This window comes from Salvelinus fontinalis, chromosome 3, assembly GCF_029448725.1.
Source record: "Salvelinus fontinalis isolate EN_2023a chromosome 3, ASM2944872v1, whole genome shotgun sequence".
Lineage (NCBI taxonomy): Eukaryota > Metazoa > Chordata > Actinopteri > Salmoniformes > Salmonidae > Salvelinus > Salvelinus fontinalis.
This window is the reverse complement of record NC_074667.1, coordinates 68,076,630-68,091,132: the sequence shown is the minus strand read 5'-3', so window position 1 is coordinate 68,091,132 and position 14,503 is coordinate 68,076,630. Positions and strand designations below refer to the sequence as shown.

At 41.2% G+C, this 14,503-nt stretch overlaps 2 protein-coding genes across 3 annotated transcripts in view; both read right to left on the bottom strand.

The window, feature by feature from the left end:
* The window catches only part of LOC129851366 (semaphorin-3D-like), a 134,709-nt gene extending 133,216 nt beyond the window's left edge, over nucleotides 1-1,493 (bottom strand). For both annotated transcript variants that reach the window (XM_055917857.1, XM_055917858.1), the window contains exon 1: nucleotides 1,337-1,493. The gene's annotated coding sequence lies outside the window, so the exon portion shown is untranslated. The remainder of the gene's footprint in view (nucleotides 1-1,336) is intronic.
* A 264-nt stretch (nucleotides 1,494-1,757) lies between these two features.
* The window catches only part of ssuh2.1 (ssu-2 homolog, tandem duplicate 1), a 67,172-nt gene continuing 54,426 nt past the window's right edge, over nucleotides 1,758-14,503 (bottom strand). Inside the window, exons 4-12 of the mRNA XM_055917860.1 lie at nucleotides 11,822-11,951; nucleotides 10,512-10,572; nucleotides 10,133-10,257; nucleotides 8,651-8,713; nucleotides 8,224-8,333; nucleotides 7,601-7,693; nucleotides 5,556-5,661; nucleotides 5,156-5,272; nucleotides 1,758-2,577 (exon numbers count right to left, since the gene is read on the bottom strand). Coding sequence (XP_055773835.1) covers nucleotides 2,443-2,577; nucleotides 5,156-5,272; nucleotides 5,556-5,661; nucleotides 7,601-7,693; nucleotides 8,224-8,333; nucleotides 8,651-8,713; nucleotides 10,133-10,257; nucleotides 10,512-10,572; nucleotides 11,822-11,951 — 940 coding nt within the window. The 3' untranslated portion in view covers nucleotides 1,758-2,442. The remainder of the gene's footprint in view (nucleotides 2,578-5,155; nucleotides 5,273-5,555; nucleotides 5,662-7,600; nucleotides 7,694-8,223; nucleotides 8,334-8,650; nucleotides 8,714-10,132; nucleotides 10,258-10,511; nucleotides 10,573-11,821; nucleotides 11,952-14,503) is intronic.

Below are 14,503 nucleotides of genomic sequence, written 5' to 3'. Positions count from 1 at the left end.
GGATATATGGCAGTGCTTTATATAGTTATATATATTGATGGATATATGGCAGTGAGTTATATAGTCATATATATTGATGGATATATGGCAGGGCGTTATGATGACTGTTAGCTAAGATTTTGAAAGTATGATGTTGACATGATCAGTCCAATCTAAGCTACTGTACATATAAAGTGATTTGACGTAATTTTATCTGTGGCCAATGACCTTGAGCCTTCTTGGAAGGGCACTCCTAATGTAACTCTATGGCAGCACCCAAGGTGCTTGAATTTTCGAGCTTTACCCTTAGACTTGGCGTTGAAGTAGTGTCCCCATGAGTGATAGAACACTGAGCCAATCATGGCGCAACCAGAGAACATTACCAACACCTACGCTCTGTATTTTCCGCTTGGCTTGCCCCACCACCACAGAAAGCACTGAGCTAGGGTGAAACACCTGCATTTTTGGAGCTGTTTTACTCAAGAAAACAAAAAAGAGACCATGTATATAGTGTATGTGGTTTAATTAACTCAATTAAAATTATATATATTTTGTTTTACATTGTTTGCCAACTGATATGATACATACATCCCAAAATAACATGCAAAACAGGCAAGCCTAAAAAAAGTTGAAAAAGTGGGGCTTTGCCCCACCTGCCCTGAATGACAGGTCGCCACTGACCTCAGTTACCAGCGGAGCAGGGTATCAAACCGATAAGCACTGTGAAGTGTGAACACTGCACCGGAGTACCACAGAGAGTGAAGTAAAGCAGCTTGCAGAATCTTTACAGTGTAGAGCGGGCAGCTCTGTTAACGTGTCAACGACAGCCTACTCAAACTCTCCAAGCATCTGTCTCTCTGCTTCTCTCCGTTTCTCTGTTTCTTTCTTTCTCTACCTTACCCCCCCCCTCTCTCTCCCCAAGTAGGTTAAAGTATCTTTCCCCATCTTTCGATATTGTGTTTAAAAGGTAAAAAAGCATCAAATCAGTGCATATTTTTACCTCGTCTACTCGGGGATTGGATGCGAAGCTCTAACAACTAGGCTACCTGTTTCCCCAAATGGTTATATACAGAACCACAAACGGTTGTCAAAAATAATTTGGGTATAATATTGATTGATCTATAGTTTTGTTTTCTTCAAGTTTTATGTGTTCTTGTTTTGTTTTTTAAAATGGTCGAACTGATAAACTACACAAAAAAAAATTCTCAAAGACCACTCACTTTATATAATTTACCTTCACACAATATGCTCATAGTTTGCCTCAGAGCACACAGCAAACATATCCAAAGTTATCACAAAGTAAACACAGCAAAGTTGTCACAGTTATCACACACAGTAAACTTTGCATCAAACTCACCAGACACTCTTTTGTTGATAGTGATTCCTGAAGATGCTATTCCACTCCAAATGGACCGCAGACAGCCGACTGATACAGAGCGACAGAAACGGACTGCTGCAAGTGAGGTGAGATGTCTCCACATTGTGCCCCTTCCTCACGTTATAAACAAACTCCGCATGCTGGTCTAGGAAGGCCACTCCTCCAATGGTCTATTACGCTCCATGCTCCTGCGCTTCCCAGCCCCTCCCGCTCTCTCGCCAATCAAATATCTGCACTTTTCAGACGCACACCGGGTAGGAACAAAGTGTTTGTGCAGGTGTATCTATTCCACCATGATACAGTATTGGTATGGTAATATAACAACGGGCATAGACAAGTACTTTGTTTTATTCAGCAAGTTATCCCACCCTTCCAGTTCCAAATTATGAAAAATACAAACCAAAATCATCGTTTTTTTATTATAAAAATACAGGTTATAGAAAAGTTGTTTTATTTTGCATATAGGTTGTAAGGTGCATGTATTAAAATTCAGATTTATATAAAACCATTTAATTGATTACAATTAGAAACATACAGGCAAAACCTCTCTTACTCTGAGCTTAGACCTCAGTGGATGATCCAAAACCATGGAAACAGATTGACTAGATTCTCCATAGAATTAAAATGATTCCGCTTCTCATTCTATGGTCTACAGTTCCATCTCTATGATCAAAACTGGAGAGGCCACAGAGGTACAGAGAAACATAACAAAATTCAGAATAAAATATTCCATTATCCAACTACATATACTTTGGATATCATTGTTATAGTATAGCATATACTTTCAATTCAATTGTGTGATGGAAAAATCTGTGGTTGGAATGAACAGGCACTGGTTTTACATTGAGTTCCAACACGGCTAGCACCCTTTTGAGTAAAAAATTATAATAATTACAAATGTAAAAATGTCAGGATTGACTTTTGTCTATACACAATCAATACAATGGTAGTTACACATTTCTAGAATACTGTAGACATTCCTTACCTCGTTGATTATACGACAACAATAGGTAAAGTATATTGTAATGACTATGACTGTAAAATATTCATTACATTACCATTACATTATCATGAGATGTTTCCTTTTATAATATAACACAGGCGGAAGGATATTTAGGAGTGAAAACCTTATTCTCTAGACCGTAAACAAAGTAGTCGTAGTCTTTTCCACTGTAGGAATAGAAGGCGTGAGTGATGGGAACCAACTCAATGGTTTGACGCTGTGAATAAACAGAAACATTTGAGTAGATATTTCTTCACATGATCAACAGAGCCTCCTCCATCCAGGGAGGCTCTGTTATATTTATGTCAGTGCTGGCCTCTAGTGGCCGTTAAAGGTAATCACATTTTTAAAAAAGAAAGAAAGGCCACGGTTGAACAGTAAAGAAACGGGCCTCTACGGGCCTCAGGTGAGGCACGGCAGGGGGGGAGAAGTCCGTTCAGGAGTATTACAACATGGACTCAGGCTGAGATACCCTTTTCACACTATCATCCTGACCCAAATCAAACTGGGTTGACTCCAGAAACTATGCTGGAAAAGTAACCAGGCTAGGTCAGTACGGCTTGGTCTGACTCGGTTTGGTTAGGTTCAGTATTGTGAAAAGCCCTAGAGAAGACTCACTGGCTGCAGGATGCGACTGACAGAGGAGAGGACCAAGGAAGTAAGAAAGACTGCAGTTGAGTAGTATTGGGACAGAACCCTTAAAGGTGTAACTCATATTGCAGGATTCTACTGACAGAGGAGGAAGGAAAGGAAGGAAGGAAGCAGGAGTATTAGGAAAGGTCCCTAACAGGGCTGAAAGACTAGAACACCTGTTGTAGGATACGACTGACAGGGGAGACGGAGGGAGGGAGGATGTGATTCATGAGTATTGGACCAGGACACCAGCTATAGGCCCAGAGATAACTCACCTGTTGTAGGATGAGTATTGGACACCAGCTATAGGCCCAGAGATAACTCACCTGTTGTAGGATGAGTATTGGACCAGGACAAAAGCTATATGCTCAGATAACTCACCTGTTGTAGGATGAGTATTGGACACCAGCTATAGGCCCAGAGATAACTCACCTGTTGTAGGATGAGTATTGGACCAGGACAAAAGCTATATGCTCAGATAACTCACCTGTTGTAGGATGAGTATTGGACACCAGCTATAGGCCCAGAGATAACTCACCTGTTGTAGGATGAGTATTGGACACCAGCTATAGGCTCAGAGATAACTCACCTGTTGTAGGATGAGTATTGGACCAGGACACCAGCTATAGGACCAGAGATAACTCACCTGTTGTAGGATGAGTATTGGACACCAGCTATAGGCTCAGAGATAACTCACCTGTTGTAGGATGAGTATTGGACCAGGACACCAGCTATAGGCCCAGAGATAACTCACCTGTTGTAGGAGGAGTATTGGACCAGGACACCAGCTATAGGCCCAGAGATAACTCACCTGTTGTAGGATGAGTATTGGACCAGGACACCATCTATAGGCTCAGAGATAACTCACCTGTTGTAGGATGAGTATTGGACCAGGACACCAGCTATAGGCCCAGAGATAACTCACCTGTTGTAGGATGAGTATTGGACCAGGACACCATCTATAGGCTCAGAGATAACTCACCTGTTGTAGGATGAGTATTGGACCAGGACACCAGCTATAGGCCCAGAGATAACTCACCTGTTGTAGGATGAGTATTGGACCAGCTATATGCCCAGAGATAACTCACCTGTTGTAGGATGAGTATTGGACCAGCTATATGCCCAGAGATAACTCACCTGTTGTAGGATGAGTATTGGACCAGCTATATGCCTAGAGATAACTCACCTGTTGTAGGATGAGTATTGGACCAGCTATATGCTCAGAGATAACTCACCTGTTGTAGGAGGAGTATTGGACCAGCTATATGCTCAGAGATAACTCACCTGTTGTAGGATGAGTATTGGACCAGGACACCAGCTATAGGCTCAGAGATAACTCACCTGTTGTAGGATGAGTATTGGACACCAGCTATATGCCCAGAGATAACTCACCTGTTGTAGGATGAGTATTGGACCAGGACACCAGCTATAGGCCCAGAGATAACTCACCTGTTGTAGGATGAGTATTGGACCAGGACACCATCTATAGGCTCAGAGATAACTCACCTGTTGTTTGAAGAGTATTGGACCAGGACACTGGCTAGAGGCCCAGAGATAACTCACCTGTTGTAGGATGAGTATTGGACCAGGACACCATCTATAGGCCCAGAGATAACTCACCTGTTGTAGGATGAGTATTGGACACCAGCTATAGGCCCAGAGATAACTCACCTGTTGTAGGATGAGTATTGGACCAGGACACCAGCTATAGGCCCAGAGATAACTCACCTGTTGTAGGATGAGTATTGGACCAGGACACCATCTATAGGCCCAGAGATAACTCACCTGTTGTAGGATGAGTATTGGACCAGGACACCAGCTATAGGCCCAGAGATAACTCACCTGTTGTAGGATGAGTATTGGACCAGGACACCAGCTATAGGCCCAGAGATAACTCACCTGTTGTAGGATGAGTATTGGACCAGCTATATGCCCAGAGATAACTCACCTGTTGTAGGATGAGTATTGGACCAGCTATATGCCCAGAGATAACTCACTTGTTGTAGGATGAGTATTGGACACCAGCTATATGCCCAGAGATAACTCACCTGTTGTAGGATGAGTATTGGACCAGGACACCAGCTATAGGCCCAGAGATAACTCACCTGTTGTAGGATGAGTATTGGACCAGGACACCAGCTCTAGGCCCAGAGATAACTCACCTGTTGTAGGATGCGACAGGGAACTTGCTGTGGTGAGAACTTGCTGTGGTGTTCCTGAGACGCCTTCCTGGAGGCATCACAGATCTCCTGGTCAGGGAAACCCACGATGGGGTACACCTGGTGGGAATGGGCCCGGTAAGGTTAGAGTATGATAACATAACACCACAGTGACAGACATGTAGCCTGATAGGAGTTCTAGCCAACCTCTCTCTACTTACTTACTTACTTTATTGTCCCCATGGGGAAAACATTGTTGCAGTGTCATGTACACATTTAAAGTGGTGTTAAATACAAAACAAGAGACAAAACAAGATCTCTCTATCATGGTCACATACAGATCTGGGATCAGGTTAACACATCTTTTCAGCACCCTACTCGGGAAAATAAAATAGATCTTTACCAGGATACTTTCATCAATGAAGAACGCGTCCCCAGACACCTTCTCAAACTTCTTAAGAGGGAACTCAGGTAGCCGGTCCGGTACGAACTCAAACACGTGGTTCTTCCTGCAGGATAAAGGAACAATAGAATGTTTCTGTTTCAGTGTTTCCCCTATATTCATTTACCAGCTGCCATGATGGAATATGATGGAATCATTTGTTTCTATGTTTCTTTCCTGAGACGCTGGATAGTAGTTGGCTCAATGACTGGAAGTCTATGGGAATAGCTAGCATGTAATTGCGCTAATCCATTGCCGCCACTGCTGAAATAAATCCTAGGGGAATCACTGCTTCTGTTGACTTAAGAGGTTACGCAATATTACAGGTTACACAAATACTGTTCAGCAGGACAATAACATGAACTGTTTGTTCAGCTTGTAATATGACTCTTCTGTTCAGTCCAGCAGGACAATAACATGAACTGTTTGTTCAGCTTGTAATATGACTCTTCTGTTCAGTTCAGCAGGACAACAGCAGGACAATAACATGAACTGTTTGTTCAGCTTGTAATATGACTCTTCTGTTCAGTTCAGCAGGACAACAGCAGGACAATAACATGAACTGTTTGTTCAGCTTGTATTATGACTCTTCTGTTCAGTTCAGCAGGACAACAGCAGGATAATAACATGAACTGTTTGTTCAGCTTGTAATATGACTCTTCTGTTCAGTTCAGCAGGACAACAACAGGATAATAACATGAACTGTTTGTTCAGCTTGTAATATGACTCTTCTGTTCAGTCCAGCAGGACAATAACATGAACTGTTTGTTCAGCTTGTATTATGACTCTTCTGTTCAGTTCAGCAGGACAATAACATGAACTGTTTGTTCAGCTTGTATTACGACTCTTCTGTTCTGTACACAGAAAGTGAGTCTAGTCTTGGACTTGCCTAAAGCGACCTATTGACAAGACTGTCATAACTAAAGTAATTGTATTGTAAACTGGAGACGATGATTAGTTGATTACTGGAGTCAGGTGTGTATCAGCTGGGGTAATAGTGTGTCACCAATCAAGCCCCTGAACACTGGAGTTTCCCAACCCTGCTTTTAAACAGCTCAGTCCAGCTCAGTTCAGTCCAGTCCAGTCCAGTCCAGTCCAGTCCAGTCCAGTCTAGTCTAGTCTAGTCCAGAACCATGTGGCAGTGAGCTGAATGTAGTGGATCTCCAGATAGATCTGGGCGTCGTTTCACAGAACCTTTGTGGTGTTAAGATCATCGTAATACCCTGACTACACCAATTCGCGTCGCGTGCGCGAGCGTTGCAAAATAAATTTAGAAATATATATTATTCAATTATTACACCCACACTGCTCGCATGCGCAAACGAGTGTCTGCGTTTCCAAGGGCTAAAATAGAAGTCAGTTCTATTTGTGACGCAGATCGCGCTACAAGTCCTGCCTCTCCCATCTCCTCATTGGTTTATAGAAGCAGTTACCCACGTGCCATCTCCTCATTGGTTATACCCACGTGGGTGACTGAAAGACGAACGAGGTTGGTGGCGGTAATGCACCTAATTTATGAAAGTTGCCAATCGCAATATAAAGTCCAGAGAAGAAAAAGCCTGGAAGGAGGAGAGATGACTAGAAACGATTCGGTTGACCGTTTTATCTGTGGATTAATTGTCGGAGTAGAAGACCTTGTGCATTTCAGGTTAAATAACAACTCAATGTTTATATCCCTGGACAAATTAGCTAGCAACAGCAAGCTAGCTAGATAGGACAAATTAGCTAGCAAATACAAGCTAGCTAGCTAAATTGCCATAAATGTTTAATGCTTTTCGACCTGTCCCCAAATTAATGTAATTGGTTCAGAGTTTGTTTTGATATTTTAACCTGCGTGTTGTGATCGCGTTTGGTGTAGGGGGACAAAATAAATGTATGCACGATGGCGCACGTGCGCCATCCTGCGCCATCGTGCATTAATGTATTTTGTTTTTAAAGGACCGACGCATTGTTAAAAACACGTGTAGGCTTAGGTTCCATTGGGGAAACCGGGCCCAGTTCAGTACCATGTGATGGTGAGCTGAATGAAGTGCATCAGGTTTCTGTTGCCCTGGCAGGTGGGGCAGGTCTTGTGTCCGTGTCCATGGCAGAACGTGCATCTAGAGGAGAGACATTAATAAAACAATTAGCCAACCAATCAACCAATCAACAGAAAGTACATCTGGAGGAGAAAACTGGAACAAAGGAGAGTTTTAAATCATCAAAACGCAAGTAGATATAATCAATCAATCACTAAATAAATCCCTTAATCATTATTGATACAATACAAGTTGCATCTCATATACTGGTGCTGACCTTTAACTTAACATTAAATAAAATAACATTACATTTCCAGCTAATGCCTCGTTGCGGGGAAGACATTATCTTAACTAGTTTTTGATATCATGAACAGAGAGATTGTGAATATAGCATAGTGATGAGGAAGCTCTTCTCTGTCCTGGCACTGCAATGGTGGAACTAGCACAGACTACACAGAGCTACTCTATTGAAGAGAAATGTACTTCATATGAATGTGATATGTGGCTGTTTCACCTAGCTATCTCCAAGATGAATACACTAACTGTACGTCGCTCGGGATAAGAGCTTCTTGCTCAATGTAAAATATACTGTAAATGTAGGTGTCCTGCACCTCTTCCTTCCCCTCCCCTGGCAGCTGGAACATCTGTTGTTGCCGGCCCTGTTGTTACGTCCATGTCCTGTTGTCCTGCGCCCATGTCCGTGGCAGAACGGACATCGCCTCTGAAACAGGGGACAGTCTATTAATACCTCTGAAACAGGGCCAAGAGGTTTCCCTGACAACGTGTCCAGACCAAAAACAACTCTGCACCCTGGCAGGTATAACCTACGGGGTGATTCTCGGACATTGAGAGAATCTGCATTGAGAAGGCTTTTTAAATCGGGATAGGCTTTAATTTATGTACGGAAAACCAGCCCTATAACTTGCTGGTCAGGTCGCGTTGCTCAGGGGAAAACCTCCTGGGTCTCCTTGACTAAAATGTCTGAAAAGAAGCGAGAGAGAGGGAATGTAAAATAAGGAGGGAGGAGTTGCTACTTACATTTCCCCTCCCTGCACAGTGTGTACAGCGCGTCCTACCACAGCCATGGCACCGGTGACACGTCTGAAACAACCACAGCAGTAGTGAGGAGCGGAACACACACACACACACACACACACACACACACACACACACACACACACACACACACACACACACACACACACACACACACACACACACACACACACACACACACACACACACACGTGTCACACAACCTTTACAACATAATTTTGGACTTGGAGAAATGGATAAATTACTAAAAAGCAGAATTGATGTATATTTTATTCAAAAGCAGAGTTGATGTCATTACTGAAAAGCAGAGTTGATGTCATTACTGAAAAGCAGAGTTGATGTCATTACTGAAAAGCAGAGTTGATGTCATTACTAGAAAGCAGAGTTGATGTCATTACTAAAAAACAGAGTTGATGTCATTACTAGAAAGCAGAGTTGATGTCATTACTAGAAAGCAGAGTTGATGTCATTACTAAAAAACAGAGTTGATGTCATTACTAAAAAGCATAGTTGATGTCATTACTAAAAAGCAGAGTTGATGTCATTACTAAAAAGCAGAGTTGATGTCATTACTAGAAAGCAGAGTTGATGTCATTACTAGAAAGCAGAGTTGATGTCATTACTAGAAAACAGAGTTGATGTCATTACTAGAAAACAGAGTTGATGTCATTACTAGAAAGCAGAGTTGATGTCATTACTAGAAAGCAGAGTTGATGTCATTACTAAAAAGCAGAGTTGATGTCATTACTAAAAAGCAGAGTTGATGTCATTACTAAAAAGCAGAGTTGATGTCATTACTAAAAAGCAGAGTTGATGTCATTACTAAAAAGCAGAGTTGATGTCATTACTAAAAAGCAGAGTTGATGTCATTACTGAAAAGCAGAGTTGATGTCATTACTGAAAAGCAGAGTTGATGTCATTACTAAAAAGCATAGTTGATGTCATTACTGAAAAGCAGAGTTGATGTCATTACTAAAAAGCAGAGTTGATGTCATTACTAGAAAGCAGAGTTGATGTCATTACTAAAAAACAGAGTTGATGTCATTACTAGAAAGCAGAGTTGATGTCATTACTAGAAAGCAGAGTTGATGTCATTACTAAAAAACAGAGTTGATGTCATTACTAAAAAGCATAGTTGATGTCATTACTAAAAAGCAGAGTTGATGTCATTACTAGAAAGCAGAGTTGATGTCATTACTAAAAAACAGAGTTGATGTCATTACTAAAAAGCATAGTTGATGTCATTACTAGAAAGCAGAGTTGATGTCATTACTAGAAAGCAGAGTTGATGTCATTACTAGAAAACAGAGTTGATGTCATTACTAGAAAGCAGAGTTGATGTCATTACTAGAAAGCAGAGTTGATGTCATTACTGAAAGCAGAGTTGATGTCATTACTAAAAAGCAGAGTTGATGTGTAGGACGCAGGACTCTTTCCTTTCAGGAGGTAATAACGTAGACATACCTTTACAAAGGAGGAGTGAGGGACACGCACTTTCAGGATCACATCGATGTATCTCTGTGGCTGTTGCACCGGGACGTCCCACGGAGGGGGGCTCATCCCGTACTGAGGTCCATCTACCACCTGGCCTGAGAGATCGGAGGAAGAAACGCCATGGGATACCTCGCCTAGTTGCACATCTGCTCTAGTTAAACCAACTCTGTTGTCATGCGTTGTTGTGCCATACAATAGATGCCACACACGTACTGTATGAGTACAAACTGGAACTTCTCAGATACGTGTGTATTTTGTAACTGACAGCAAATATGTCCGTTTGTGACAAAACACCTTGTCTAGTTATTTGAAACAGACAAAAAGCTGTCCTGAGACAGTATGAAATTACCAGTAAATGGCTCCATCTCCCAGGCACTGGATCTGGACTCAGTATATGTCTCCAAACGATACTGCCAACAAGAGGTATCATTAGAGATACTACCAACCAGAGGTTTCATTAGAGATACTACCAACCAGAGGTTTCATTAGAGATACTACAAACTAGAGGTTTCATTAGAGATACTACCAACTAGAGGTTTCATTAGAGATGCTACAAACTAGAGGTTTCATTAGAGATACTACAAACTAGAGGTTTCATTAGAGATACTACCAACCAGAGGTTTCATTAGAGATACTACCAACTAGAGGTATCATTAGAGACACTACCAACCAGAGGTTTCATTAGAGATACTACCAACTAGAGATTTCATTAGAGACACTACCAACTAGAGGTTTCATTAGAGATACTACCAACTAGAGGTTTCATTAGAGACACTGCCAACTAGAGGTTTCATTAGAGATACTACCAACTAGAGGTTTCATTAGAGATACTACCAACAAGAGGTATCATTAGAGATACTACCAACTAGAGGTGTCATTAGAGATACTACCAACTAGAGGTTTCATTAGAGATACTACCAACTAGAGGTTTCATTAGAGACACTACCAACTAGAGGTTTCATTAGAGATACTACCAACTAGAGGTTTCATTAGAGATACTACCAACAAGAGGTTTCATTAGAGATACTACCAACTAGAGGTTTCATTAGAGATACTACCAACTAGAGGTTTCATTAGAGATACTACCAACTAGAGGTTTCATTAGAGACACTACCAACTAGAGGTTTCATTAGAGACACTACCAACTAGAGGTTTCATTAGAGATACTACCAACTAGAGGTTTCATTAGAGATACTACCAACTAGAGGTTTCATTAGAGACACTACCAACTAGAGGTTTCATTAGAGATACTACCAACTAGAGGTTTCATTAGAGATACTACCAACTAGAGGTTTCATTAGAGATACTACCAACTAGAGGTTTCATTAGAGATACTACCAACTAGAGGTTTCATTAGAGATACTACCAACTAGAGGTTTCATTAGAGATACTACCAACTAGAGGTTTCATTAGAGATACTACCAACTAGAGGTTTCATTAGAGACACTACCAACTAGAGGTTTCATAAGAGATACTACCAACTAGAGGTTTCATTAGAGATACTACCAACTAGAGGTTTCATAAGAGATACTACCAACTAGAGGTTTCATAAGAGATACTACCAACTAGAGGTTTCATTAGAGATACTACCAACTAGAGGTTTCATAAGAGACACTACTAACGGGAGGTCTAGTATAAAGGGCTAGTTAGCAGACTTACCCGATACATTGTGATAGGTTGTAACTCCTTGAAGGTCAGGTTTCTGGCAGGCTTGCTGCTTTTGGACCACTTGGAGCCCACAAACTTCAGGAGAGCTTCCCTAGCCACACTCTCCGACACTTGAGGTACCCTGTAGAATACATACAGTCAGGTCCAAAAGAATTGGCACCCTTGATAAAGATGAGAAAAATATATACTGTATAAAATAAATAATACAAAATACGGAGTTATATTGTATGCTCCAATTTTTTTTTAAGTATATATTATACAATTGCTCAAATAAATAAATGTTATTAACAGGTAATATTTTCTTTCTAAAAAGATATGGGTCAAAATTATTGGCACCCCTCATAATAAATCAAAAAAGATATGGGTCAAAATTATTGGCACCCCTCATAATAAATCAAAAAAGATATGGGTCAAAATTATTGGCACCCCTCATAATAAATCAAAACACATTTTACTAGAATTCTACTTAAAAAAAATATATGTATCTCAGCTTAAAGCCCCCATGCAGTCTTTTTAAATCTATTTTTTTTTTTAAATCATCACTGTATGTCTAATAAATCCCTATGTGTGTATTTCCCTGGACCGCCTCTTGACGTTGAAATGCTCAGTCTGATCGTGTGGGCGTGTTGATACAAATGTTTCTATATTTACATACACAAACCTGATTGGCGGATAGGATTGTTTAGGCTCCGCTTCCCTCTTCAAAGTAGGAGGATAGATATGCTAATAAAAGATGAGTAGTCATTGGTCAGAATAATCAGATCAGATTGAGACGATACAAATATTGTGGGGGCTGTTTTGTTAGACTTCCATGTGGCTTTTGACATTATTGATCATAGTCTGCTGCTGGAAAAACGTATGTGTTATGGCTTTACACCCCCTGCTATAATGTGGATAAAGAGTTACCTGTCTAACATAACACAGAGGGGGATCTTTAATGGAGGCCTCCCCAACATACAGTGGATTGTGAAAGTATTCACCCCCCTTTGGCATTTTTCCTATTTTGCTGCCTTACAACCTGGAATTAAAATAGATTTTGAGGGGGGTTGTATCATTTGATTGCCTACCACTTGCCTACCACTTTGAAGATCCAAAATATTTTCGTTGTGAAACAAACAAGAAATAAGACAAAAAAAAAAAAAAAACTTGAGCGTGCATAACTATTCACCCCCAAAGTCAATACTTTGTAGACCCACTTTTTGCAGCAATTACAGCTGCAAGTCTCTTGGGGTATGTCTCTATAAGCTTAGCACATCTAGCCACTGGGATTTTTGCCCATTCTTTAAGGCAAAACTGCTCCAGCTCCTTCAAGTTGGATGGCTTCTGCTGGTGTACAGCAATGTTTAAGTCATAACACAGATTCTCAATTGGATTGAGGTCTGGGCTTTGACTAGGCCATTCCAAGACATTTAAATATTTCCCCTTAAACCACTCGAGTGTTGCTTTAGCAGTATGCTTAGGGTCATTGTCCTGCTGGAAGGTGAACCTCCGCCCCAGTCTCAAATCTCTAGGTTACCCCCACGAATTTCCCTGTATTTAGCACCATCCATCATTACTTTAATTCTGAAAAGTTTCCCAGTCCCTGCAGATGAAAAACATACCCACAGCATGATGCTGCCACCACCATGCTTCACTGTGGGGATGGTATTCTCAAGGTGATGAGAGGTGTTGGGTTTGCGCCATACATAGCGTTTTCCTTGATGGCCCAAAAAGCTCCATTTTAATCTCATCTGACCAGAGTACCTTCTTCCATATGTTTGGGGAGTCTCCCTCATGCCTTTTGGCGAACTAACGTGTTTGCTTATTTTTTTCTTGAGCAATGGCTTTTTTCTGCCCACTCTTCCGTAAAGCCCAGCTCTGTGGAGTGTACGGCTTAAAGTGGTCCTATGGACAGATACTCCAATCTCCGCTGTGGAGCTTTGCTGCTCCTTCAGGGTTATCTTTGGTCTTTTAGTTGCCTCTCTGATTAATGCCCTCCTTGCCTGGTCCGTGAGTTTTGGTGGGCGGCCCTCTCTTGGCAGGTTTGTTGTGGTGCCATATTCTTTCCATTTTTTAATAATGGATTTAAAGGTGCTCTGTGGGATGTTCAAAGTTTCGGATATTTTTTTGTATAACCCAACCCTGATCTGTACTTCTCCACAACTTTGTCCCTGACCTGTTTGGAGAGCTCCTTGGTCTTCATAGTGCCGCTTGCTTAGTGGTGTTGCATACTCTGGGGCCTTTCAGAACAGGTGTATATATACTGAGATCGTGTGACAAATCATGTGTCACTTAGATTGCACACAGGTGCACTTTATTTAAATAATTATTTAACTTCTGAAGGTAATTGGTTGCACCAAATCTTATTTAGGGGCTTCATAGTAAAAGGGGTGAATACCTGTGCACAAACCACTTTTCCGTTTTTTTGTTTTTGTTTTTTGAAACAAGTAATTTTTTTTCATTTCATTTGGATTGGAACCAATGCTATGGTCAGATGACAATGAAAATAGAGCTCTGTGGCCAAGCACACCAGTGGTGGGTTTGGCGTCGAAAGAAGGATGCAGATTTAGAAAAGAATCTCATCCCTACTGTAAAATATGGTGGTGGATCTTTGATGTTACTGGACTATTTTGCTTCCCCTGCTCCTGGGGCCCTTGTTAAGGTCAACGTACCAGGACATTTTAGGCCAAAACT